Source organism: Schistocerca serialis, chromosome 6 (genome assembly GCF_023864345.2).
Source record: "Schistocerca serialis cubense isolate TAMUIC-IGC-003099 chromosome 6, iqSchSeri2.2, whole genome shotgun sequence".
NCBI lineage: Eukaryota > Metazoa > Arthropoda > Insecta > Orthoptera > Acrididae > Schistocerca > Schistocerca serialis.
In genome coordinates, this window is record NC_064643.1 from 501,344,615 (window position 1) to 501,372,508 (window position 27,894).

Here is a 27,894-nt window from a genome sequence, read left to right on the forward strand (position 1 = left end):
CCCGATATAGGTGACTCTATACTACTGCTCCATCAAAATTTTTTAACTTCTATAGTGCACGGAATGGAATCCGTTAGATACTAACCACTGCATTAAATGGTTGCTGTTGAAAGACAATTCCGTCACTGGACTACAGACGACGATGCCGTAACCAACCGAGGTAACTGAGGCACCAGAGTGCATCGGCACACGAGTCGTAGGTACCCCGTTCGAATTGTGGCAGTGAAAAAATTTTCATCATCACGTGACCTACGAAGAGTGCTTGAAAATAATTATAATCAGACTTTCAGCCAATGGTCAGATTCAGATCACAAACCCTTCCGCAGTTTCGTGTGGAGTGAGGATATGTGAAACTGCTGGTGATCGATCCGTCGGATGGAGACGTTAAGTCTCAGAAACCTACAATTATAAAACAACATAAGACTACATCACAGCCGCGCGGGATTAGCCGAGCCGTCCAAGGCGCTGCAGTCATGGACTGTGCGACTGATCCCGGCGGAGGTTCGAGTCCTCCCTCGGGCATGGTTGTGTGTGTTTGTCCTTAGGATAATTTAGGTTAAGTTGTGTGTGTGCTTAGGGACTGATGACCTTAGCAGTTAAGTCCCATAAGATTTCACATTTGAACATTTTTTGAACTACATCACATAATGCGCGCGCGCGCACACACACGCACACGCACGCGCGCGCGCACACACACGCACACGCACGCGCGCGCGCACACACACACACACACACACACACACACACACACACACACACACCATTTTACAGTTGACAGATCTGATGCGCAACCCGTTAGAAAGGATTGTATAAGGCCTTGAGATAAACTTAGGGGAAAAAAAAGAAAAATCCTCCGGTCCATAGCTACGGAGTTTAGGCGCTATCAAAATCAGTGCTATAAGCTTATTCTGTTCCATGAATATTATATGGCATAGGTCTTCATAAAAAATTTGTTTAGGAAGCTATGAGAGATTGAACTGGCACACAACAAGCGTGACTGTTACACTGCGGTAAAATGTCTACGCTGACGATTTCTTTTAAGTCATGTTGGAATGACAGCCATTTTCTTAGCAGTGATAGAAACAATCTAGACGGTTACTAATATTTGTTTATTTTGGCAAACTGTTTCAGTCAACCATTACCTTCATCAGATCACATAGTGACATATGGAGCCGCTACTCGGGAGATTCTGTAGTTACCAAAACGTACCAATCAGCCACTGCGGTCCACGCGTTATTCAAATGGCACTGAAGTTGGTCGTGTTTGTCTGAGATTGGTTACCAGAAGGGCCTGGTCGGTTTTGCTTGTAGTCATACGTTGACCAAAGCGCCAAGACTTTCGGCTTCTCCGTCATCGATTATCGTATATACGTTCGATTCAATGAGCTATAGACAAAACATTCGAGCTGGATGTTTTAAGTTAGTAATTCCGGTGGTGGGGCATAAACTCCAACTTCAGCTTCACACAGTAGCGACAGAAACAGACAGCAAAGACAGGCCAAAAATCGGTTGTTAAATGACTTCCACGTGATGACATGGGAGGTTGTTTGGTTGGTTGGTTTGGTGGAGGGTCATCGGGCTAGGAAAGGATTGGAAAGTAAGTCTGCCGTGCCCTTAGAAAGGAACCATCCCGGCATTTGCATGGAGCGATTTAGGAAAACCACAGAAAACCTAAATAAGGATGGCCAGATGCAGGTTTTAACCGTCGTCCTCCCGAATGAGAATGCAGTGGACTAAACCCTGCACTACCACGTTCGGTTGGCATGGAAGGATGATTTCAGGTTGAACGCATCGTACTACAGTCTCCATCTTGACTTGCCAAATATCGCTATAATGATGTACTCATCAGTGACAATCACCAGTAACGGGAATATATTTTACAGTTTCAGTTGCATATTTTTGTCTTCTTTTGTTAGTTTAGTACTACGGTTAGTGTGTTAAGAGGAGGAGAATGTTCTATTATCATACACGCTTTGATGTTAAGAGGCCCTCGGTAGAAGAGTCTCCAGCATTGGCGTGGACTGAAATGGAATAAAATGAGCAACCTGCAACAGGAATGCCTGGAGGGCGGGGGGGGGGGGGGGGGGGGGGATAAAAAGTAAAACTGCCTTCGACCCATTGCAGCGCCTCAACTAAAAGTGGTTCATTGAGAGGATATGTCTGTCCCTATCTAGGACTTAGCGTAAGCAACCAATTTTCCGGGAGGGGCTTTAGTTAAATGCTGTCGCTGAACCACGAGGGCCGTTGGCGTCTCTGACAATGATTAATTTTTGCTGGAGGTGGAAAAAAGCGATGTGAGCTGTGTTATGCTGTCAAAGGTCTTTGACCAGTCCACTATAAAAGCTTAAGACGCGGGTCGCATCACAGTACGCAGTCAGATATTTTAAAAAAGGTCATTTATTGCCAGTTACTTTACTGTTTAGTAAGGGCCTAAGCCAAAACAAAAAAAAAAAGAAACTAGGACTAACCTGGGAGTGAACTTTAGGCCTTTCAACTTACAGTCTTGACAAATGCCGAGAATGCCGTATCGTGCAATACGAGCCGCGTCTACACGCCCCGGTCGTTCACTTTGCGCTATCCTCTGACGTGCTGATAACAGTAGATAATGTCTACACGAAACTGCTGCTTTCAGTAGCTTGCTAAAAGTTTGGTGGCCCCATTTCGTCAGCGCGAATGCTTTGACAAGATGATGTCGTGCTTCATAAGCGTCCATAAATCGTCCAGTGTCGTCGGTCCGGAGCGCCGGCTGCACGTCCGCGCTGACCTCGGCGAACGTATCGAGATTATTTTTGCAAAGCGTCGCGAGCAAACTGATGACGCGGCTGGTAACCGGAGCTAGACTCCAGAAATTTATGACAGCTCATTACAAATTTATGACAACTCATTTAAGTATGTTGTGTTTTTGCCGCTACAAGGAAATGAGAGAAAAAAAGAGGCGAAATAGGCCAGAGGCTGGGCGCTGGGGCGATGGATCCGCTTTGCGAAGTGCGTGGGTAACTCGCTGTTGCCACGGGTCCGAAAGTTGGCCAGCGACCGCGGCGGCACAGTCAGCGGGCGTCGCCTGCCGGAAATGGAAGTTCGCTGTTCAGCTTTCCTAATACCGCCGCTGCGGCCGGTGCCGCTGCGTCATCTTGCAGGCTCGGTCATCAGTTTGGCGTTCCAGCTGTTCATCAAGGACTCTGCGTCCTGAACGTACTGGTCTCGCTGGCGTAAGCCATCGTCAAAGGCGGACCGTGTTGCTGAACGCTCAGAAACGAGGCAACGTGCGCATGCGGTGCGTGTGCCGCGGCCGTGGTACGTGCGATCGCAGCGTGCTCCAGCGGCTGATTTCGGCTGTATCTGGTTCTCAAATCTCATTCTTTAGGAAATGGACGGGCGTAAAATTTCTGCGTTAGCCCAGTTACAACGCTCATATCCTGCTTTGTTCAAAATATGCTCGCCATGTTATGCGTTCAGTATACAAAATAAAAGTTTCAGTATCGATGAACGTGTTATAGGGCAGAAAGGAATTTATCATGTGCAGCCAGTAAGTTCCATTACAAATAGTGCTTTACAAATTTACAATAGTTCTCCACGTAAGATAAAAAGTATTTCATCGTTCTACTTTTTAGTAAAACCCTAAAGTCGTTCCTACTTGATCACTGTTACTTTTCAGTAGCAGAATCCCTAGATGTGAAAAACAAAAAAGTGCAAACTATCTTACTGCATGTAGAGCAAGCTGTCTTGTTGATTAACCCAGTGGAAACGAGAAAAATGTTCAAATGTGTGTGAAATCTTATGGGACTTAACTGCTAAGGTCATCAGTCCCTAAGGTTACACACTACTTAACCTAAATTATCCTAAGGACAAACACACACACCCATGTCAGAGGGAGGGCTCGAACCTCCGCCAGGACCAGCCGCACAGTCAATGACTGCAGCGCCCAAGACCGCTCGGCTAATCCCGCGTGGCAGTGGAACAGATTCACTGCTCAGAAAGGCGTACTTTGCATTTATATAACATCTCGAATATTACATACTATACTTCTACTAAACTAATAAGAAAGTATCAGAACCTATTAGAAAATGCGAAGGCTAGTGGAAAAAATATTTGACTTCAATGAGATGCGAACCAGAAACACATCACCACAAACATTAGAGTACACCGACTGTGAACGATTTACTACCAAATTTTGCCTCTCGCCATGTCCTGAGAGCTTTAATCATAGATATGTTATCAATTAACATTTGATTATAACAATTGTTCAAAGAACAATGCATTTTTGATGGATCTTCAATGTGCCGTTGCCTTGAAACGGCGTACTTTCGTGATTCGCAAGTTACAGTAATACCTGACATTCTATTACAACAAATCACACACTTAACGACGGGCTTTCGAGAGATTCTCAACCTGCTGTTATATATATATATATATATAGAAAGCCAATATGGCTTCTCGCGCCTTTGCACTGAAGAGAGAAGACGGCATGTGACGTACGTGTATTCCTTCAATCTCACTGGCACGCATCCAGAATGTTGTTTTTACACGCTATGACGCTACGAACTCGTAGTTCGAATGCACAGTCCGTATGCTGACAGCTTTACGAAACAGGACGCATCGTGGCCGGTTGAGGGGGAAGAGGAAGATAGACTGACTCGACTTAGGCCAGATTGCTGTTTGCCGTCTTAGAGATACGTGCGGTGCAGCAATTGGGAAATTACTGGCAGCAGTTCACGTGTCATCACTCTTTGACAAGTGAACGACACCTCATGTTTTACAGTCAGACATGTCCCCATTCTTCTCGTCTCAGCTCTCTGTGTCGAATCCAGCCACTGGTTTCCCTCTCTCTGTCTCTCTCTCTCTCTCTCTCCCTCTCCCTCCCCCCCCTCCCTCGCCCTCCCCTCTCCTCCCTCCTGCAGCCAATGGCATTTCAGTATTTTATGCCATACTCTGCTCTATACGTGTTATCTCTTTGATTGCTAAACCATATGCAGCTTTCCAGAGATACGTCAACGCATCCGGGTTTCTGATGCATGTTCGGTTTGGGGCATTTTTATATGAGAGAATTTTTTTAGATAAATGCAGAGCATTCTGTATCTGTGTTTTTGCCTGGTTAATGTAAAGAGTTTTGTGGCAGTGGCTTCTGAGTCATCGTCCACGGAATACACTTCTACGTATCCGAAATGAGTAGGCTGTGCCTGTTTTACACCCAGTGCAGCGTTCACAGACAGCATACGAAGCTAACAACTATATGCCTGTGCTTCTCTATAAAGTTCACAGTGGCGGTTGCGATTCATTTTTATGGTATAAACTCCCGAAATATTTTATATTTTGTCGACTAGTGTAACTGATTGTGAAATAGCACAGGCTGACAGGGAGTTTTGAAGACGTAGCCGCTATGATGTTGTCGAATAACGGGTATTCACATAATGAGACCCCGTCTATCTTAAACAATCGTGCACAAGACAGACCTATATGACAGATCTTATAGCTTTTCCTTCCCATCGCCTGAAGGAGGGAGGGTCAGATTTGCGTGTGAGAGACGGAATCCAAGCTGGGTTTGAACAAGGATGAGACAGGAATGAGTTGTGACCTGCTCAGGAGGATCCATTTTGGCTGGAATGATGTTGCTGAACTGCGGAAAACATTCATTTGGACTGTCTTGCGTGGATTTGGAGATTCCCAATGCAGTGTCATGACCAGCCCATCGCATAGCTCGGTCTCCGTCATTCGTTCAACTGCAACTGTTTATTGTTCTTAAGCCTGATGTCATACTTCTTCGATGGTATCGAGCGGACCCAGAAGTGAATAGTGTCTTGCATAATATAGATACATGTAGAAGGCACCGATCATATTCGTTTATCTTTATAACAAGGAGCCCGGCTGGCCGTTTCTGTGACGTAACAAAGCGTAGCGGCCTTGGCGTTCGAGGACGCCATTGGCGCTCACTTTAGCAGGTGAGTAATTCCGGACCTTACCGCAGAATCACATCACGATTGGTCTAACGCAGGGAGGGGCAGTCCGTCTGGATCGGCAACCATGGCCACTTGACGTACGTGTTCTGGCCTGGCGCCGAAATTCACGGGGAACTGCGTTACGGCGTTCATATAAATCAGACTGGAACCTCGGCATGTGTGTCTCAGGCCAGAGAGCAGACCATTACGCCACCAACTATAGCCAGGAAACAAATGTTGATACGAAGCGATAAAAACCTCATAAATTCATCACCGCAGCATGCACCATCAATCATATGTAATAGCTTGTAGCTGTAAGCAGCTGCTTCTGTCCAGCTGCTTTTTCGTTGTCCGCGTTTCTTGCATTCAAAAATATTTAGACAGCCTTTCTGCCGTGTGCGGGTTGTTTCTTGCCCCACATCGGCTAGTTTAATCCCCCGAGCTATGCTTTATATGAGGTCACTAGAGTTGTGCCATTTCATCCTCACTTTATTTTTAGAACCTTTTTCGTCTTTAACAGAGTAAATCCTCCAGTGGCTATACAAGCGATATGGCGCAGTTGTAAGACTTTGGATTAGCATTCGGCAGAAAGGCGGTTCCGTTCTCTGACCGGCCACGCAGTATTCTGTGGTTTCCTTAAATTACTTAAGGCAAATGCCATTCGTCGTATCTCGTAAGAGAACACGGCCGCTTTCATGCCCTAGAAAACAAAAAGTCCTTTCTTGTATGTGGCTTACTCTTAAGGCGGAAGTGTGGGTGGAGTAACGACCAAGGTCATAGTTACTTTCTTCCTCAGTTGTTTCCGTAGGTGCTACTCAGATTCAGCCGCTTGGCGTTTGGTGATAGAATTTGGAAAGCGTAAAACGTCACATTTCTTCTTCGGTTGAAGTCCACTGTGTTCAAGGTGTTGGTATCCGCGTTCGGAAGGTGCGGAATTAGTCACACTACCGTCGTTGTGGTTATGGTGTTTCTGCCGAGCGACGGTACAGTTTCGTTGAGAAAGACAGTTGCAGTTGGCTTGCCCTTCGCGAATGACCTTCATGTTAAACTCTCGTCGTCCCTTGCCCGTCCCAGATAGAAAGAAAGTGAAGTACAAGTTTCTTGCCGGGGCGTCATGATAAGGTGTTCTGTTGTATTCATGTGCATCATCTATGCCTGATTGGTATATACAACTATAGTGCGTTTCAGTACGCCAGATCATGACGGACTCTCACCTTGAAGTAACTAATCTAGCCACTTTGACTCCCAGAAATTTCTTCTGTCTATCATAATGCAGCTCCTCACTTGTCCTGGCACAACATTACAGAAATTGCGCTATAGTGATGTGGTCTGTTTCCCACGATGAATATACACGATGAGAAAAACGAATCCTGAGGGGACCAAAATTTGCAAAGCGGACATGAATATATTAACGATCGTCGAATTTGTTATTTGAGAAACAGTTACCTCATGTATCGTGCCAATAGGTTGTGATGTGCTCTCTATCTGGGTGCCAAGGGCCTTGCCACAGTGGCCGGCCGAAGTGGCCGTGCGGTTAAAGGCGCTGCAGTCTGGAACCGCAAGACCGCTTACGCAGGTTCGAATCCTGCCTCGGGCATGGATGTTTGTGATGTCCTTAGGTTAGTTAGGTTTAACTAGTTCTAAGTTCTAGGGGACTAATGACCTCAGCAGTTGAGTCCCATAGTGCTCAGAGCCATTTGAACCATTTTTGAACCTTGCCACAGTGGTAAGACCGGTTCCCGTCAGATCATCGATGGTAAGCTCTGTTGGGCTTGGCTAACACTTGGCTGGGTTTGCCGGACGTTGTTGGCAAGGGGGGGGGGGGGTGCTCTCAGCTCTTGTGAGGCTAATTGAGGAGCTACTTGTCTGAGAAGCAGGAGCTCCGGTCACGAAAACTGATAACGCCTGTAAGAGCGGTGTGCTGACTACATGCCCTCCCATATCAGCATCCAAAGACGCCCATCGGCTGGGGATGAGAAGGCGGTCGGTTGGTACCGTTCGCCCTTTCCGCGGCCTTTTTGGACTGGGAGATGTGTGTATTTGGGTGTCTTAACTGCAAACGGTCCTGTCAGATGTAACAGTCTAAAGTAGGTGAATGTTGTTCACTGTTTTGAGTCTCAGTGCTGCGTAGATTCAAATTTATTGTCGAGCACGGGAAGTTTTCCGGAGCCAATGCCAGGTGTACGACGTTGACATAGCCAAAGGAAAAACGCCTAGTCACGCTTTACTTTGCACTGTCGCAGGTGTTGCCTGCGATGTTTATCGAAAGCTCGCGCGCGCGTGTATATCTTCTTGCTCGTTTCGCCTCGCAGATCGACATCGCGGTGCTTCTGGAACACGCTGTTGAGACGCCCCCGTGTCTGCAACAGCCGATGCGGACTCCTGCAGAACGCCGTCTCCGTCGGCGCGGTTGTAAATTTTTACTTCCTGCTATATAAAGTTGAGTCAGGGGCCCTAAAACCGCGCCGGTGTAATGCAGTTAAACAGATGGGGAGATAACAGAATACGACCATCAGCGCGAGTCAGGCGCAGCTCTGCTCGTGCACTGGCCTTCTCGTGGCTTCCACGGCACTGCAGAATACGGATCAAGTGGCATAGGGTGCGTTTCTGCAGGGCAAACATCACGTTGACACATCCACCTCCAGCGCATCACAGGTCCTAGGTAGGTCAGTGCCAGATTTTCAGTACTCCCAAGAGTCTCTGACGATCTACGGATTCGCTTGCTAAACGTTAAGTGAAGCGCTGATGATGACTCTCTCGAGTTGTATGGTCATGTTGTGTTGAACTGTTTTGTTCATAACGTTTCGTCCAGAGCTGCGGTGGACATCTTCAGAGGTGTTCCTGGTTCCGTTGGGGCTCGGCAAGTGTGTCGGGAAGACCAGGCGGAACCGGGCGCAACGTCTGATGATGTCCAACGTAGCTCTGTACGAAACATTTAAAACGAAAAGTTTTCATCAACCACAACCATACAACCCGACAGGTTGGCTAGCAACTAAGGCAACCAGCCCTTGAAAATACCGGGTGATCAAAAAATCAGTATAAATTTGTATTTTTTTTTTTTTTTTGGTTCTAATAAAACCCCATGTCATTCCAAGTATGTGTGTCAATTTGTACCCCTCTATCTACATTATTCCGTGATTTATTCAGTTTTCAAATTTATGCTGCCTATAGCATGCGCGTTCTCTCTCGCTCTCTCTGTCTCTCTCTTTCTCCCTGACGGGCTGGAACGTGACAACGCCTGCGTATGTATCCGCTCTTTCGCTTACATTTGTGCCATAGCTGTCCTCTTGGTAAAAATTCGCTATATCAGCATGTTTTGGGACAGATAAGTAAAACAGCAACCAGTTAATTTATCGCGTGTGTGCCCTCCTTCGCAGCGGAGGTCAGTTACATGCACTGGCGCCCGATTCACTTATCTGTTCCATTCCTGGTGGTGGATGAATGTTTTCATCACCAGTACTTGGCCGGCAGTGGCTGGAGAGGAGAAATCGTGGGTCGTTAACTTCCTGATTACAGGATTCTCCACCAGTATCCTTTGTTCCCTTCCAAATCTATCTACCTCTCTCTCTCTCTCTCTCTCTCTCTCTCTCTCTCTCTCTCTCGTTAAATTACTACATTCAGGAGGTCCTTGTTGATGTCGATCCATCCGTCGAGTGGGAGTTTCACCTTCGGCGACCCCTTAGATGGCATTGAGAGATCCATACAAACACAACATTTCACCATATACTACAAGCACTCATCATTTTCACTTGCGCTAAACACGTTACATCCAACCTTGGCAAACACAAGCGCTGCCTGTAGGGGAAGTTGGAACGGTTGTAATTAACTGATAAACCAGGCAAGATGAAGAGCATATGGAAAACATACTGAGATAGCTTTAACAGCAAATGGGATCTGGCAGTAAATCTAGACAAGGCGGAGTATATGTCTGTGGGATAGTACTTCGTGAAAATTGACAAGGGGGAAGGAAAAGTAAAATCCTGCTAAAGATATAAATATCTTTGATCAACTCCAGTACAAGGATATTAGTTCCAGCGCAGCTGTGGGGAATAATGATACTCGGCAGGACATTAAGAAAAAAGAATATTCCACATTGTGGCGAAGAACTTACTTCTGTATGGAGCGGAGATATGAAATGGCCTGAAACAACGAAAATAAGGGTAAATTAGACATTATATGATGATTGAAAGTTAACTAGGTTCAAAAATGGCTCTGAGCACTATGGGACTTAACATCTGAGGTCATCAGTCCCCTAGAACTATTTAAACCTAACTAACCTAAGGACATCACACACATCCATGCCCGTGGCAGGATTCGAACCTGCGACCGTAGCGGTCGCGCGTTTCCAGACTGTAGCGCCTAGAACCGCTCGGCCACACAGGCCGGCAAAGTTAACTAGGGTTGTATCATTCCATGTAGGCTTTCACGGCCGGCGTCTTTATCAGTAAACTCTTCCGGGCTAAGTTGCCGTGGTCGACCTGTAGAACTTCTTCGCCCTGACGTTTCGTTCTCAACTACGGAGAACATCTTCCGAGGTGAGTCGACAACTAGGGTTGTGTTGACGATGGTGCTAAGCTATACTTTAAACCTACAGCGTGTTGCCACGCTGTCAGTATCGGAGAATACCGCGTCTCATGAACGAAACTAGACAAATAAATAAATAAATTATACGCGACCTGTGGTTCCTTATTTTTACATTCACGAAAGATACAGTGACACGCCACCGCCGAAGTGACGTCAACTTGGAACTTGCATACCTGGAAGTCGGTCAAAGGGACAAGGTTCTGGTGCTCAAAATTATTTACGTATACGGATCGATAGTGACTTGAACAGATCGTTTGTGGTCGCTGTTGGGATAACTACATGCAGTCAAGGGACTTTCATATTTCGTATCGTGAATATCCTACATCTCGTAGGAAAGGAGTAAACAGAGCTTACCGTTTATACGAGAAAATCCCGAAGCAGATGACTGCAGTACGGTCGAAGCGTCTAGATTATTTCACATTCAAAAGAGAGACCAACCCCGTTGAAGGCAACTGCTTCACTTACCGTCGACGACGGGGTCGTTAGAGGCGGAGCACAAACTCGGATTCGAGAATGCTGGGGAAAGAAATGGGCTGTAGCCTTTTGCGAAGGCACCAATTTTCGCCAGGTGGAGATTTCCTCTGCTAACTGGGTAGTCGTTAGTGCTTGCCTTGTGCGGTGGTCGTACACTTGGCGCGTGGGAGCGGGTGGCAACGGGCCGGTTCTGCAGACGGGCGTTTTGCGTGAGCAGCGGAAGACGTGGGCGTCCGTCTGGTGCTGGTGGCGCTACTGAGGACCTCTATTGAGGTCAAGTCGCGGCCAAGGTCGTCGCAGACGCTCGTCTCGCTACGAAATTTCGGCGACCGCTCCTGCCGCGACACTTGCTCACCTGCGAAACCCACCTTCCCAGACGCTGCAGTGGCTTGTGCGAGCTTCTCGCCTCCTAGTAGATTTCGTCCCTTACGAAACGCACCGTCACGACAGCTTTGTCTTTCCTTGGTGACATTCGCCGTAACGACACGGGTTTTCAACACAGCCGCCTTGCTGAAACACGACAGCTCTTACCAAGTTTATTCTTCGTTCACTTAGGACAAGGTTTTGAGAAGGAATTGTGCATCCGTAGTAGAATTACGACGAGCATAAATCTATCAGCATTTTAGAAAATGGAAAGGAATGTGCGAAGTAGCTTTGTCTCGTCGCACATCAGTCTCGGCAAATTCGATGAGTATTAGCACTATTTGTGCTTGACATTTTAATAAATGCTCTGTTCTGCACAGAAACCTATCCAGTGGTTACAGACATCCATGTCATAAGCATACGTCTAAAATCCCATTGTATGTTTAAACATGGCAGGTTCAACCGCAGGTGGACAAAATTTGGAACGTACGTTTCGATGGTGTTTTGGAAGTGTGCTTATGTAAGGATGTGTGCACATACATTGCACGCTTGTCAGTGATTCGCGTAGATGGAGTATACATTCCAGTTTAGCAGCCCCAGTGGAAATTTTTCTTTCTTATCTAACTAGAAGTTGCGCCAAGTGTTTGACCCACCATATTATTTTAATACGTTTGGATGAAGCGTTGCATTTTCCTTATCGTTAAGGTGAAGATAATTTAATTCCGTGGAGGCTGGATTTTTAGTGACGGATGTCTCTTGTAAAAATTGTCTTCACTGCCGCTTGCTGAAGGTGCTCAGTTATTGAGGCATCCACTTTATGTATTTGCCTATAGAGCATGAGCTTTTAACTGAACGAATGGTTCTAATAGTAAGAAACATAGAGCTATGAACACAGGCAATTAAAATTTGTGGAGCATGTAGCAGGTGGCTGTTACGAAAATGCAGCTACTGACGGAGGTCCAGTGTGGGTGCAGTTATGGTGTAGTAGTGAAACTTAATAGGTATTCTTATACATTAATGAGGAACTGATTCACGCTGGAAAAACACTCAGTTCCAGTTTTTGACACCACATGCAAATCTGGGCGTTGCACAGCATCTCGTCGCCGTCTCCGGTGCTCATGTTGAACAAATAGTGTACGTGGTGGCTAATAATGAAATCAACGTTGTACCTTTCTCACTGTTTGACCTAATACGCTATATATGGAGACATTTCTATACGTCTTCCTTGCATTCACAGCGGCAGATTTGCACATGGTGGCCACAATTGGAACTAACTTTTTTTCCAGTCTAAATCGGTTGCGCATTATCACATTAGAATATCTACAGATTTCCCCAACTGAATAGCCATAAGGCATTTTATATGTGGCCTTCATACACAGGTTTTTTCCCTGCTTAGGTGGTCTGCAATGGCCATTCACTGGATGTAATCCAGTGCGCTCAATTTTTTACAGTTTTTTTCCAGATGTCACATATTTCGTTATATGTTTGGTAAAAGAGCAAAACATGCCCCAGCGACGTCAGCTTACACACTCCGATCAAAATTGCTTTCTGATGGATAGATCGCAGTACCGGGGCATTGTTGCCAGCGTGCAGCCAGCCACACCTCACAAGGCGCTGCGCGTACCTTCAAAATGGGCAACACAGCCAGCCACGGCGCTCGAGAGAGAACTGGGATTGGTTAGCGGCCGGCTACTTACTATTCGACTCGGTGAAATGTAAATCACAGAGCTATTTTAATAGGAGTACAGTCTGGACTACCGGGCGTTCGACTGTTCGTTAACTCTGGTGGCCTGCTGGTGTGTTAGGGTTAACTACAACGCTAGCGAGATAAACGACTGCGACCTAACCGACTTGTGAGAGAATACTAGAACAGAATGAGGTCACGCCCGGAGTAGTGTTTCTGTTTTTCGCGAGGGCCTAACCACTCCGCAGATTTATGAAAGCCCGCAGCGTCACGCCAGCTGTTAACGCTATCGCGTTAATTTAAAATACGCCGAAAATAAAGCGTCCCACCATTTTGGGGCTGGGTCTCTGGAGAGGAGTTTATCCCGAGGCGCCACTGCCGGCTGTCAGGCAGAATGTGCTTGGCCTTGTGAGCTGACACCACATCGCAGTTTAGATGGAGCTCGGCCGGCGGACTGAGGGTAAATTAGAAAATGCTGGCGCGCGGGAGGTTTTTTCGGCGAACCCACTGGCAGCTTGCCGCCTCGGCAAGGCCGAAGGCAGAGGCGTCGAGTACCCTTCAGCGTCACGTTGCAACACAGCAGATACAGGACAAAATAGTAGCAACATGGTTCTGCTCGATCAGTTCTGTGGTGGTGTCCTCTTATCGACCTGGACTATGCGCTTCAGCGAGAAGCATCGGTTATGTCGTGTTCGACACGGACGAGCGATGTTCTTGACGCTTCTCGAGCTCAAATCTATTACAAGAGACCCGTTGTTTTCCCAGGCTAGCACAGTAAGACCAGTACTCAGTCTGTAACGAGTGACTTATCTACGATGCAAAATTACTGTGTGCCCTTAAATAGGATAGCGGTCCAAAGCCACCGTCAAGCCATCCAAATGCAGGTTTTTCCATGATTTCGCAGAATCGCTGAAGGAGAACGCCTGGATGTTACCAAATCAGAGCCTGCGCCACGTCACCAGTGGCCACCTTGTCGACGGAATCAAAACCCTTACCTTCATTCCTTCTTAGAATAGAGCATTGGAGTGAAGATTATATTCTGTTGGCCTCCATACTGTCAGGCCTATAAAAAAAGCAATGTAATTTTAGAAATGCGCAAAAGAGAAAGACAGTCGTGCATGACCAGGCCTCAAACCTCAAACCTTGAACCGGGTCTTTCCCAAGCAGTGCCATTACCGACTGACTTATTCAGTCTCGACTCGCCATCGCAGCTCTGCCAGTTCCTCTTATCCACTTTCGAAACTATGCTCCCTGCGTATTTCTTGGACTACCATCCAGGAACATGTAAACGAAGGCGTCTGTAAAGTTGGCAAAATACGATCGTACTTGAATAGCTGAGTTATTACCAGCAGTGCGTATGTAATGTAAGGTTCTGAATTCCACTCCCGACCGATAGGTACTTTTAAACTTACGGGTAGTTTGAACATAGCACACGATCCTATCTAGAGTGCAAGGATCAATCTGGAAGGTAGTTCGAGACGAGAAATAATTATCGAAAATGATACCTCAACTGGAGTCTTGCAGGGAAAACCTTTCCCTTCCACTGCATTTCCTGTACGGTAGCTGTTTTGTGGTGGTGTTGGGGTCTTCATTCCGAAGACTGATTTAATACAGCTCCCCACGCTGGTCTACCCTGCCCAGGGCTCTTCTTATCTTAATAAACCTCCCCCCCCCCCCCCACACACACACACACACACTCACGCTCACACTTCCCTCCATTGCCAAACTGATAATTACTTGATACCTCAGGATGAGCCCTATTAACTGATCACTTCTTTTGGTCAAGTTGTGCCGTTAATTCCTTTGGCGGTTTACGAGCAAGAATCATGATTTTGTATCACCCTTAGCTGTGTGTTAATTTCCGTCATCACATGCTGCAGAGTTGTGCAGTACTGCTTTTATTCCCCTATGAAGAGACAGTATTAAAAGATGCAGCACATTAGTATACATAATCAAGGCTTTTCGTAGGTGGTTAGTGACTATGAACTTGCGTCTTCTCTTGACTGTCACGAGCAGTGTTTACTTAGTCACTGTGTCGTTCAAGAATCGTGTGTGTGTGTGTGTGTGTGTGTGTGTGTGTGTGTGTGTGTGTGTGTGTGTATTGAAACTAAGCTAGGCTGTTGCAGAAGCACCTGTGACCCTAACATTTAGTTATTTGATTTTTAGTCACTGTCACGTCTGTAGTAGTCTGACGATACAGGGGTATCGCCCATACGAGGAGAAAACATTTATAGCGTGACGTTTGACGTGTCAGCCGACGTGACGTGCTGCAATCAGTTTACACATAAATCTGCTGCAAAAGCTGAAATTACGTGATCACGCGGGCAGCGAGTCATTGGTGCGTTTATTTTCCGTGGGGAAAAACTATCGGAAATTGACACTTTGGTCTGCGTGTCTGTATCTCGCATTATCTCCCCGCCTGGGCCTTTCGAAATTGCGATAGCTATCCGGCGATCGGCGATCGCTTGGTGAGCGACCTTAGCCTGCGCTTGACTAAGCGCTGCGGCGAGGTTTCAGCGACTGACACACGCCTCGCAATAAATCTGGGAGAGCAAAACAAGTTCGCGGTCAGCGAAATGCGCTATGAGCGCTGTCGAAACGTGCTCCGCCACTTGCGGCCTCAAGTCGACCATTCGACCACAGGCTGCTTGTTCAATTGTAGTAAATAAGCTGAAACATTGAACAACAGAAGGAAAACACGTTGCCGGTCATTTTACAAGGTCACAGAAGTAATTTCTGATTTGCCATCCTCAGGCTGGCAGTGAATTGCATAAGGTGAACATTTTGAGTAGATGGTCTCAAACCACAGGGAGACGTTTGGGTATCAAAATAGTTGAGAACGTGTTACTAGGATTCTAGAGAAGAGCTTTCCTTGTGAAGTTCTCCAGTATTAACCCCAAGACAGGAGACATTTAGAAAGAATATATATATATATATATATATATATATATATATATATATATAGCGTGTGGAACATTGTCAGGAATGCAGTAGGAAGCAAAAAATCTGAGCACTGAAGATGGTTTGAAATAAAGCGAAACACGCATGACCGTAAATAACACTTTTATAGTCGCAAAAGGCGGAATATTACATATATTACGGGGCTATTGTTACTATACTGTATGGATGCGTTGATTGGCTGTGGTTTCGTTGTTGACATACGATCTGTTGATCGTATTTAACCTCCGTTATATTACGACACTACAGTACGTGTTGATCGCAGGTAGCAAAATTTCGCGTTTCCGCCTGGAGCAGTTGTTCCTGCCAGTACACGCATGTGTTGCGAGCGTGGTTGCGTTCTACGATCCTCAGGAATAGAACAGGAAATGGAACACCAGTTGATAGCGTATCGAGGATATCAATGAAAGGCAACATCTTTCCTACGGCATGGCTCACACTTGTCAGCTAGGTGGGAATGTTATGATTTTCGGCTGGCAACTTTTTTTTTTTACTGCCCATCCCGCGAAGCCACATCGGCCGCTCAAGTGTGACAAGCTGCTACTACGCCTGTCCTGTACTCTGCCATACCTCGTTACGTAAGTCGTATCGCAATCGGGCTGGGGGGATCGGCACGTCTGGTACGCGAGACGCATTACTTGCTGGGATGGGATAGGACGTGCATACACTACTCATTACATTTTCATAAGCCTGTGAATAATTGGGTCATGGAATTAGGTCATGTTTTGTCTTACGCAATGGGATGCTAATGAAGCAAGAGCACAGGTCGCGGTACGCACATTTGAATACTCAGGCGGCGAGGGAGTCACTCTGGAACTTCTGAAGGCCGCGTCGTTTCGCCACCGTATGCATATTGAACGTGTGCTCCATTTGCACTGGTGTAGCCGCAGCTCTTAAGCGGATGTCTGTAATGAATAAGGAAGTGAACTGGGTGTTGCGCAGTCCCATTGGTAATACGAGAATTTTTCCTCAAATTGCTTGTCCGGCAAAGATTAGTGTTTTTCTGCACTGGTGTTCCCTGGTGATTGTCGTTCATGCATTTTTTTTCCCCTAAGACAATACAGGGAAAGTAACGGGAGTGCATGTTTTTTAATCTTTGCCTCGTTTAACATTTACCACTACTTTCTTTACCTGAAAACTTCGTAATAATCCCGCAAGACGTGCACAGACATTCATTGCGCATAAGGTGGAGCAAGTAATTAAATTTAACTCTACTAAATATAACAATTTTTCATTCGATGATGGTGTAGTAACAAACGGTGCTCTGTAGCAGTTATGAATATTTTTGACAGCTGTTAAGCGAATCACTTCCCTCATAGATAACAATGATACCGTTCTGTTTCGAATTATTTGCTAAAGCAACAAATGTTAAATGAATGTCCTTCAATTGGATGCAAACCATAATTTACATTGGTTTCATAACAAGTGTTAATACCGAGAACTAAGTTTCTTTGAAGCAGATTATTGACCTCATAGGTAACTAGTTTAAAACAGATTGTCCAGTACTGACGATTCTCTCAGACGGGGATAAGGAGATCGTCCACGTGCCCCAGGATGTTCGTTTATAATCGAAATTGGTAGCAGATCAGGACACACACACACACACACACACACACACACACACACACACATTCAAAACATTTGCGCGCTAGGACTACCATAAGTGGTAGTACCGTTCGACACAGTGCTCTATTGTAAATTAATTTTTATTACGACGGTTTTCAGTCGTCGACCGTTCTTTTGGAACTATACCAACGTGAAACGAAGAAAACAAAATGTAAACAACGTACGAATTCAAAAGCACATGCAATAAAGTAGACGTAATTTGGTACTTACGAAAGATAAACAGTGAAACTTTTCTTTCGCTATGACCAATTAAAGATTGGTTTAGTGACTTAGTACATTTTTACATTTGTTTTCTTCATACCGCGTTCATATAGCTTATGGATGATGGTCAAGACCGAAAACGGTCGGAATAATTACGAATTTATAATATGTAAGTACGAATTTACGATCTAGCACTGTGTAATACTTTTTCTATGATACATGTCTGGTGTTGACTGTGGCTTAAAAAAAAATTATCCTTGGAACCATTGTCACGTTGGATCGTAGAACATTTAAAGTACTTCAAAGTTCTGTCACACAGCACACATTTCACGAATGATTTTTACATATATATACCGGGTGATGAAAAAGTCAGTATAAATTTGAAAACTTAATAAACCACGGAATAATGTAGATAGACAGGTAGAAATTGACACACATGCTTGGAATGACATGGGCTTTTATTAGAACCAAAATGCTGGATGGCGCTCCACCCAATATTCCTAGACGCGTGAAAGATCTCTTGCGCGCGTCGTTTAGTGATGATCGTGTGCTCAGCGGCCACTTTCGTCATGCTTAGCCTCACAGGCCCCCAGACCTCAATCCGTGAGATTATTGGCTTTGGGGTTACCTGAAGTCGCAAGTGCATCGTGATCGACCGACATCTCTAGGGATGCTGAAAGACAACATCCGGCGCCAATGTCTCACCATAACTCCGGACATGCTTTGCAGTGCTGTTCACAACATTATTCCTTGACTACAGCTATTGTTGAGGAATGATGGTGGACATATTGAGCATTTCCTGTAAAGGACGTCATCTTTGCTTTGTCTTACTTTGAGATGCTAATTATTGCTATTCTGAGCACATGAAGCGCCATCTGTCGGACATTTTTTGAACTTCTGTAATTTTTTGGTTGTAATAAAACCCCATGTCATTCCACGCATGTGTGTCAATTTGTACCTCTCTATCTACATTATTCCGTGGTTTATTCAGATTTCAAATTTATACAGACTTTTTGATCACCCGGTGTATAATATATGTATATATTATAAGTCATGGTGTTAATAGCAGAAATATATTTAAATAATAAAACAAGCCCCTCTTGTTGGGAGCATTTATTTATGTGTTCCTTATTTTTATTGTTGCAGACCAAAAAGAACAACCCGAACCACATCAAGCGACCCATGAATGCCTTCATGGTGTGGTCACAGATCGAGCGGCGCAAGATCTGCGAGCAGCAGCCAGACATGCACAACGCGGAGATTTCGAAACGGCTGGGCCGCCGCTGGAAGATGCTCTCAGAGGAGGAGCGGCAACCCTTCATCGACGAGGCAGAACGGCTGCGCCAGCTGCACATGAAGGAATACCCGGACTACAAGTACCGGCCGCGCAAGAAGGCCGTGAAGCCGCCTCCCAAGAGCGCGTCGCCCTCCAAGAAAAGCAAGAAGAGCGCTGCCGCAGTGTGCGCCGCGACGTCTGTGGCGGTGACGGGAGCAGCCGCGGCTGCCGCTGGGGTCACGTCGACTGCGACGTCGGTGCCCACCCAGAGGAACGATTCCAACAACAACGGTCTGGAGGGCCTATCGGGAGCGGCATCCAGGGGCGGAGTGAGGATCCTGCCGCCTCTGAGTCGCAGCAGCGGCAGTAGCGCACTCAAGGTGAAGCTGGCCATCGACCGCAAGGCCAAAGAGGTGCGCGCCGCCCGGCAACAACAGCAGCAGCAACAGCAGCAGCCGCCGTCACCACCACTGCTGCAGTACGCCCCGCAGCCGCCCAACGCTGCCGCCAAAGTGCCGTCCAGTCCCTCCTGCGACACCCCCGACTCGCCAGAGAGCGCGTCGCTGTACGACGAGGCGTCGTCGACGACATCCGTCGCCGTCCTGGACACGAAGTTTGTGACGCCCGTGGCGGTGGCACGCCTGCCCTCTCTGGTCCTCGCGGCGCCGTCCCCGGCCGTCGTGCCAGACATAAAGTCCCTGCTGGCTCCCGTCAAAATGGAGCCCATGGAGTACGAGGAGATAACCATCAAGGAGGAGCCCATTGACGTGTCCTGTGACCCGGCCGTGCCCGACGTGGCCGACGTCGCGCCCTCGTCCCACAATCACCACTACCACCACCAGCAGCAACAGCAGCAGCAGCAACTGCAGCAGCACGGCGCCGTCGAGAACCCGAGCCTCGCCGATCTGGACTCGCTCACGGACCTCTTACAGATCTCGCCCGACTTCAGGGTCGACCTGGACACTTTTAGTAACGTTTTCACCAACGACCTGGATTCCTTCGACACGACCAGCTCCAGCTCGGGCTCGCACCTCGAGTTCTCGTGCACGCCCGACATGACGGACATGCTGTCCGACTTTGGCGTCACCGAGTGGGTCGACAACAGCTACTGCTGAGCTGTCGGCCTTCGCTGCCGCCGTCGTCGCCACTGCCCTCCCGGAGTGTGGGCCACTACTTAGACGATGCAGAGGCACGCCACCGACGCTCGTCCTCACTTTCACTCGACCTTTCTGTAATGCGTAAAATGTAGGCACGACCGACCCTCCCTGTTGCGCGGGCGCGGGACGTCCTTTTGCCGGCCCGCATTTGTCGTTTCTATTTCGTTCTCCGGTCGACTTCGAGCCTACATTTTGTGCGCCAGTTTATTACGTACCGTACGTGTACGGTATTCGTGTAACACGAAGCTCTGCACGTACGTCAGGTTTTAAGCTTTTTTACCGATATTATTTTCTCTTAGTAGACTGCTTTGTGCATGTTACGGCACATCTCTAATTTTTTAGTTTAGGAACATTACTTTTATATACGAATTCTAATATTGGACGACAGAGTGTATTCATTCTTAATGTACAAAGTGTAATCTAATAGATCAGTTTTTTCTGTTTACGACATTTGTGCTTGAGCTTACAGTACGCTGAACTCCGTGAGCTTGCTGCGCGAACTCCGTACGTATGGATACCCTGGATGGTGGGATTTGTTTGTTATTTCCACTGTTTTAATGGAAGAACTAAACTAGCCCATTTGTTGTAAATTTAATGTCTTTATGCACTATGACTGTAAACGGTAACACATTGCTCAAGGGTAAAGCTTCGTATGTCGCATTCGAGTGTCGAGAGTTCCTCGTAGCCGCCGTGTCGGCGTCTGTCTGTAATGTACGTACGTCTACAAAAGCTTAAACCTTGATGTATGTGTTCGGCTGCACCCTTCGGTGTACGTTTCACTTAGTCCACATTGATCTCTATGAAAGCGTGTATCATGTCGATCGAGTCTAGTTCCGGTACTGGCTGCTGTCTTTACTCCTTGTTAGAGCCTGCAGACCTGCTCCACAGGCAATATTAAGGCCATACTCAAATACACGTGCTCTGAGGAAAACTACTATCTGGCTGTGATAACCTGTCTCGGGTGACCAATCTGTTTTCTTCTTGTTGTTCAGACTGGTGAAAATTGAAAGAGGTTAAGCAAATGCTAGAAAGAAAAGGTGATTTGTGGAAATTTGTCCTCGTGTATGATAAGAATAAGGCCTAACTGGAAGTGCACCGTACGGATGAACACCTTCAGTGTTCACAGGAACTATACTCACATATCATGATACGTCATTATAAGTCATTATCGTTAATAAGTTCATCAGTCTAGCATCGTTATCATACATGGACTGTTTGTGTTCATGTTGCATTTGAAATTGGCAGAACAGTAAATGAAAATATTGGTACTTAACTAGGTAAAAAGAGGGTGTACAAAATTGAGAAAGCACAGTCAGGAGTTTTTCTTGTATGAATGTGTGTATTCAATATTGGAAGATTGCATAGTACATAAGAGCTTTGTGGTGGATAGTTCCTGATACACTAGCCACCTTGACTCTATATATATATTTGATTTACTGTTTAAGTTAACATGGTTTTGATATTTTCTTCTTTCAAATAACAACTTATAATTAGAGAAGAATGTATGTAGTACGGTTATGTATCTGAATAATAAATAGGTGGGACTTTCGGTTATCTGTGTACTTGATTTTTTTGAAGTTGTAAAAATGTTCCTGTGTTTTCAAATATGATTTTTGTAACTCCCCATCATAGGTATACATATGTGGGAAATCTCTTATATGCTTATGTATCATGTTTTTAACATATAACTATAGTCACTTGTATGATAGACAGCTAGGCAGATATAAAAGCACAAAGTTTAATTGATGGAACTTTCTGATCTTTGTGTGGAACAAGTATTTTAATAATGATGACACACGATATGTGGTGTATATACCTGTTGACCTGTTATCTTAATATGTGTGCTATTCCTTTTTAAATGGAACATCTTTCCAATTCTCTAGTTGTATATGAAAAAATTCTTGATGGAGTATATAGCCTGCATATTACCGCGTGTTCCTCTCAACACATTTTTAAATGTGTGCATATAGAAAACAAGTCCAGTGAACTGGCTTGTCAGTAGAAAAGTAAAAGCTTCATTGTCATGTTGAGTTTGCCAAAAGAAGAGAGGAGAAAATTGTTTCTTAACATGAGCTGAGTTACTTGTGATAGCAGAGCAATTAGGCATTGACCTGCAAACGTTGTCACAATTGTTTAAGGGAAAGGGAAGAAAATGCGTTATTAGTAATGTGAGATGACGTTTCTGTGTTTGAGTTCGCAGCCTTTGTAAAGTGGGTCATACCCAGTATTTTGCTCACCTTTTGTACATTATAATCCTATGTTTTTATATTATTGTTATGTGATTTATAAATATATATATATATAAACCATTTATGTTTTTGGTGAGGTCATCTACTAAAGGCAGAAGTTGCGGATATGCACAAAAGTACCGTTAAGTTATTTTACTGCTGACCTGATGTATGCCAGTCTTGCACTGTTGCTTTTCCATTGACTCTTTTTCTGTTAAGACTTTCGAGCTGTAAATCTTAGGTTCTTGAACCTCAATTCGTAATTCTAAGTCAGTTATATATGTTCTGTATACAATTTAAGACAGCTTTTGTCATTTTTTGTACAATTAAAATATTTATTACAAGTTTGTTTGTTTATTTTGATTTATATGATTTGAGTGCTTTGTTAAATGATCCTTCTGTGCTTTTTGTTATGTGAATATTTTGTACAACCTCACTGAAATATATTATGCATAGAAAGATAATTTATGAAAAGAAAATTAGCAATATTTTTGCATATATATAATAAAATAGTGTAAAAAGTTTACCTTACAGCATTTTTGTAAAACAGCCCATGTATCATACTTCATATATACATATTAGTTGAAATAACATGTACATTTTGTATGGTAGATTGTTTATAAAAATATATGGTACACACACCATCCCATTTATAAAATCTTCTTTTTATTACCAACCAAAACCTCAAGTACCATATATTACTTGAAATAGTTGAGTTGTTCTGCACAGACCACGTTCTGGGGTCAATGAAGGTAGCACCAGATGTCAAGAGAGAGAAATTAAAGTAACTGTAACTGTGTAGGTACACAATTTCAAACAAATATTTTCACTTCCCAGTTATGAAAGGAAGTGTAGGGCAGACTGTATTAAATAGCCAAATGAGCTACTAGCTATGCCAACCAAACATCAATTATAGAAAAAAAATGAACACAATGGGCAAAATAGTTTACAGAAATATGTACTGTTGGTTGTATCATCATCGAGTGCTTCAGGTATATGCAGCTTGAAGTTATGTTAATTTCGTAATTACTTGTAGAAATGGAAAAACAAGGATGCTTTATGCTGCTCTTATCATATTTTTTCACACAAGTGGGACGATATTAAAATAACAAGTCACTAATATTCTCATGAGAAAAATGGCATAGACAATACTATCAAAATGCTGCATATCACATGCAGAATCCACATGATAGGAAAAAAAGGATGTGGTGCGAAAGTAATTGACTGATGAATTCTGAACCAGTTTTAAGCAGCTATAATTGTTTCTTATTATCAGGGAAAAAAAGAACACAAAATTAAAACAAGAGGCGCATCAATAAGTAGAATAAAATGTTTGGCTAAGCCAGAGTGTCTGCGAACAGTTTCCTAAATTTCTGTTCTGCGATTGATATTTTTATGACCATTACAATATTATATGAGCAAGACTTGTAACAGCCTGGAGAAAGGCAAGGTAATACAACATTCAATAACAACTACTTGTCTTCAGTGACTGATGCTCTCCTTAGTTATCACTGCTTTTTGATAAGATTTTGAGTTGTACGGAGGTACTGTAGAATGCGTAAAATTCAGTGCTCTTGGTGAGGCTAAATGTATGTTACTTCTCAGACTTGCATTCCACACCTATATGACATTGTGTAGCATTTCTGTGATACATAAAATTTCCGTTAAATGCAGTCTCTTTTTAAGGCCAACATTGTACTCATCAGAGACAAGTGTAAACTATGTTGGGATTTCAGTCTAGTTGTTGGATATGGAAATTAAGCTCAGTCAAAATTAGCAATTTACACTTTGAGACGAGCTAGCTTAAGTCATCACTCCTAGTCACAGTATATGCATTACAATACAACACAGTTTATTTTCTGTGCTCATCAAATATGTACACCTGTTGGGCAGCAAGAGGCAGCCTATCTGGTGTCAATCAGTTCCTCTTTGGTTTCTATTGGGATTTCAAACACACACTACTTCCTAAAGCCATATATACATAGCATGAGTGAGATCCAGTGACTTCGCTCGCCAAGTTTGAATAATCTCCATTTTTAATTCTGTATTCAGAAGTATATATGTCATGGACATTAATATCGAAAGTGGAGTGGTGTAACATGGTAATGAAGTGGCTTCAAATAAGGTCCTATTAATTGATACAGTACAACTTAGCTGGCAAGGTAATAGTGATTGCTGTTGATCTTAGAATATAGCATAACAGCATTGCTTCATTACTACCATAGCCATTAGAGAAATTTGAAACACTACCACGGTTAAAAGTGGTCACATTTTATCAGTACAGTTGGTAGAAGTCTCTAATGAAAGACCTGCACTTTGGTTTCAAGGTATTTGTCCCCATTTCTTGCCTTGTTAATGACAAATGTGTATCTGCTCCACTTTGTCTTTCATGGGCAAGTTAATGAGCATCTATTACATTCCCAAATGATCCAACACCATTCATTCTATCTCAGGAAAATAAATGCATTGTTTAGAACTTTGCCAGTTCTTTGTGTTGTGATTGACTTGTATGTCTCTATCCGCGGTGATAAATCCATATAGGATGATGCCTGTAGTAAAGTATTTACCTATACACCTGCCTGCACTACACATTAAATGTATGTCTATAGCTTATGAGGAGAAATGCTTCACCTCTGGTAAGTCGTGAACAGTGATAACCTTCACTGTGGGCATATTTCTGCCAAGTACATATTATTTTCCTAGGTAGCACCAAGAGTCTCAATTCTGTAGGCAGTTACAAAATATTAAAGTTTATAAACATATGCCTCAGGTATATTGCTCAATCTAGATGTGCTACCTGAACTATTTATTTCCAACCACTGGTTTCTTATCACAAGGGGACAGTTAAACACATCCTATACTCCTCGTATCATCTTTGACAGTAATGTGTTGGGAGACTGTGCATATATTCCTACATTTAACCAGACTTACCACATTGATACAAACAGGAAAGTGACAGTAGATGCAGAAGACATCCCAGGTAAATATTGACTCTACGAAGAAAGTTGAATGAAAAGTAATTCCTCCACCTTCGTTAATTGGGTCTGGATGGGAATATTTTAATAGATCAAACGCAGAAATAATGCTTAGAATGTGATCTTTAATTACCAATATTCACCTTTCCACATAATCACCAGCCAATTGGATAAATTTCTGTCGACGATGAACAAATTTTCCGAAGCCGTCACGGGAGAAGTCGACATTGTTTCTGCAAACACAGTCTCACAGCTCTCTTAACGTTTTCATCAGAAGCATAATGATGTCCCCGCAGATCGCCTTTCATTATCGGGAACAGATGGAAGTCGGTGCTAAATCTGGACTGTATGGAGGATGGCGTATGTCTCTGAAGTTCTGCTGTGATGGCAAATGAAGTGTGTGGTTTGGCATGTCATACTGCAGGAAAACATTTCCCTTTTCCTTTCAGACCCTTGTTAGCCGTCGTTTCGGAGTTAGCAGCGTTGTGAATTAACACTGAATTATTGAGGAAGGCCGTTGCAATTCGGCCGAAACGTCGGTTTTTAGGTTATTATTGTTGTTAGTTTTTAGCTATGACGCGGCATAATACCCAGAAGAATTTTAATCACTATGCCACCGGCCGCGGAAGCGTACATTGTTATAACTCTGAATTATTGTTGTTCCATGATCAAGAAAATCAACATGGATAACACCATCTGCGTCCCAGAACACTGTGGCCATGATTTTTCCAGCTGAGGGCTGCGTCTTGGATTTCTTTTTCTGGGCGAGTCACATCAACACAATCACCTTAAACTGCTTTCATTCTCTGATGAATCTCCTTTGAGCTGATGCCTTCTGCTGTCAAGAATTCAATGACAGCACGTTGCTTAAATCGCATTGACCGACCGTCTGCGCAGGGTTCACTGCTTTACACTGTAACAGCACAACCATTCAATGCTAAGGCTTCCGCCAACTGGAGCTGTAAAGCAGAGGCTACGGAACAAGCCAGTACCTGCCGCCTACCAATGCTGCCAACTGTTGGAGACTTACGAAGGTGGAGGCATTCTTTTCAGTCAATCCTCGCATTTAATGGACAATTACTGACTGCTGGGAAAAATTGTAGTAGTAGTCGTCGTCTCAGCAAGGTACTACCTGTTTCTGTTATTAAATTCACTTCCGAAATTATACAAAATAACGCAAATTTGTTGTAAATATTGCTAGTATCCTGAAGTACTACTTCATGAAGGCAAAAAAAGGCATCAGAAAATCGCTGATACAAAATAGCTGAGTAGACGGTAAGAGCGTTCTTAGTGTAAGATATGTAGGCTGTTGGAGATAACACACCAATAATTCCATATACTGCATAACATTTTCACTTTCGTATTAACACAGACGCAACTTGAAGCATAAACAATTTGTAAGCTGATGTGCATTGATATTAGATTCTAACTTATCTAAGAAACAAATGGTTAACGTAAACTAACAATTGAAGAAATGGTTACTAATAAAAAAGTCTTTATGTAAAAGATTTATTGAAGTTTGAAAATTTTACACTCAAACAGTTAATGTAAGGGTACTAGAATAAGGGAATCATTATTGGTTAAAGTATTGTTTTCAGTCTTTTTAATTGATGTTACAATGAAATCCAAGTATTGTTGTTGAAACTTTCTGGCAGATTAAAACTGTGTGCCGGACCGAGACTCGAACTCGGGACCTTTGCCTTTCGCGGGCAAGTGCTCTTCCAACTGAGCTACCCAGTTGGACTCACGCCCCGTCCTCACAGCTTTAATTCCGCCAGTACCTCGTCTCCTACGATCCAAACTTTACAGAAGCTCTCCTGCGAACCCTGCAGAACTAGCACTCCTGAAAGAAAGGATATTGCGGAGACATGGCTTAGCCACAGCCTGGTGGATGTTTCCAGAATGAGATTTTCACTCTGCAACGGAGTGTGCGCTCATATGAAACTTCCTGGCAGATTAAAACTGTGTGCCGGACCGAGACTCGAACTCGGGACCTTTGCCTACCGTGGGCAAGTGCAGTGCAGTTTTAATCTGCCAGGAAGTTTCATACCAGCGCACACTCCGCTGCAGAGTGAAAATCTCATGCTGGAAACATCCCCCAGGCTGTAGCTAAGCCATGCCTCCGCAATACCCTTCTTTCAGGAGTGCTAGTTCTGCAGGGTTCTAAGGAGAGCTTCTGTAGTGTTTGGAAGGTAGGAGACTGTGAGGACGGGGCATGAGCAGGGCTTGGGTAGCTCAGTTGGTAGAGCACTTGCCCGCAAAAGGCAAAGGTCCCGAGTTCTAGTCTCAGTCCGGCACACAGTTTTAATCTGCCAGAAAGTTTCATATCAGCGCACACTCCGCTGCAGAGTGAAAATCTCATTCTGGAAGTATTGTTGTTCCTGACCAAAACAGCAGGATACATGGTGCATGGAATTTTCGCTGGCCTTTCAGCAT

At 44.4% G+C, this 27,894-nt stretch overlaps 1 protein-coding gene across 1 annotated transcript in view; it reads left to right on the forward strand.

Annotated features, from left to right (window-relative positions):
• LOC126483804 (transcription factor Sox-11-A-like) overlaps positions 1-23,106 on the forward strand; it is a 75,686-nt gene extending 52,580 nt beyond the window's left edge. Inside the window, exon 2 of the mRNA XM_050106985.1 lies at positions 18,969-23,106. Coding sequence (XP_049962942.1) covers positions 18,969-20,213 — 1,245 coding nt within the window. The 3' untranslated portion in view covers positions 20,214-23,106. The remainder of the gene's footprint in view (positions 1-18,968) is intronic.
• Positions 23,107-27,894: the final 4,788 nt, after the last annotated feature.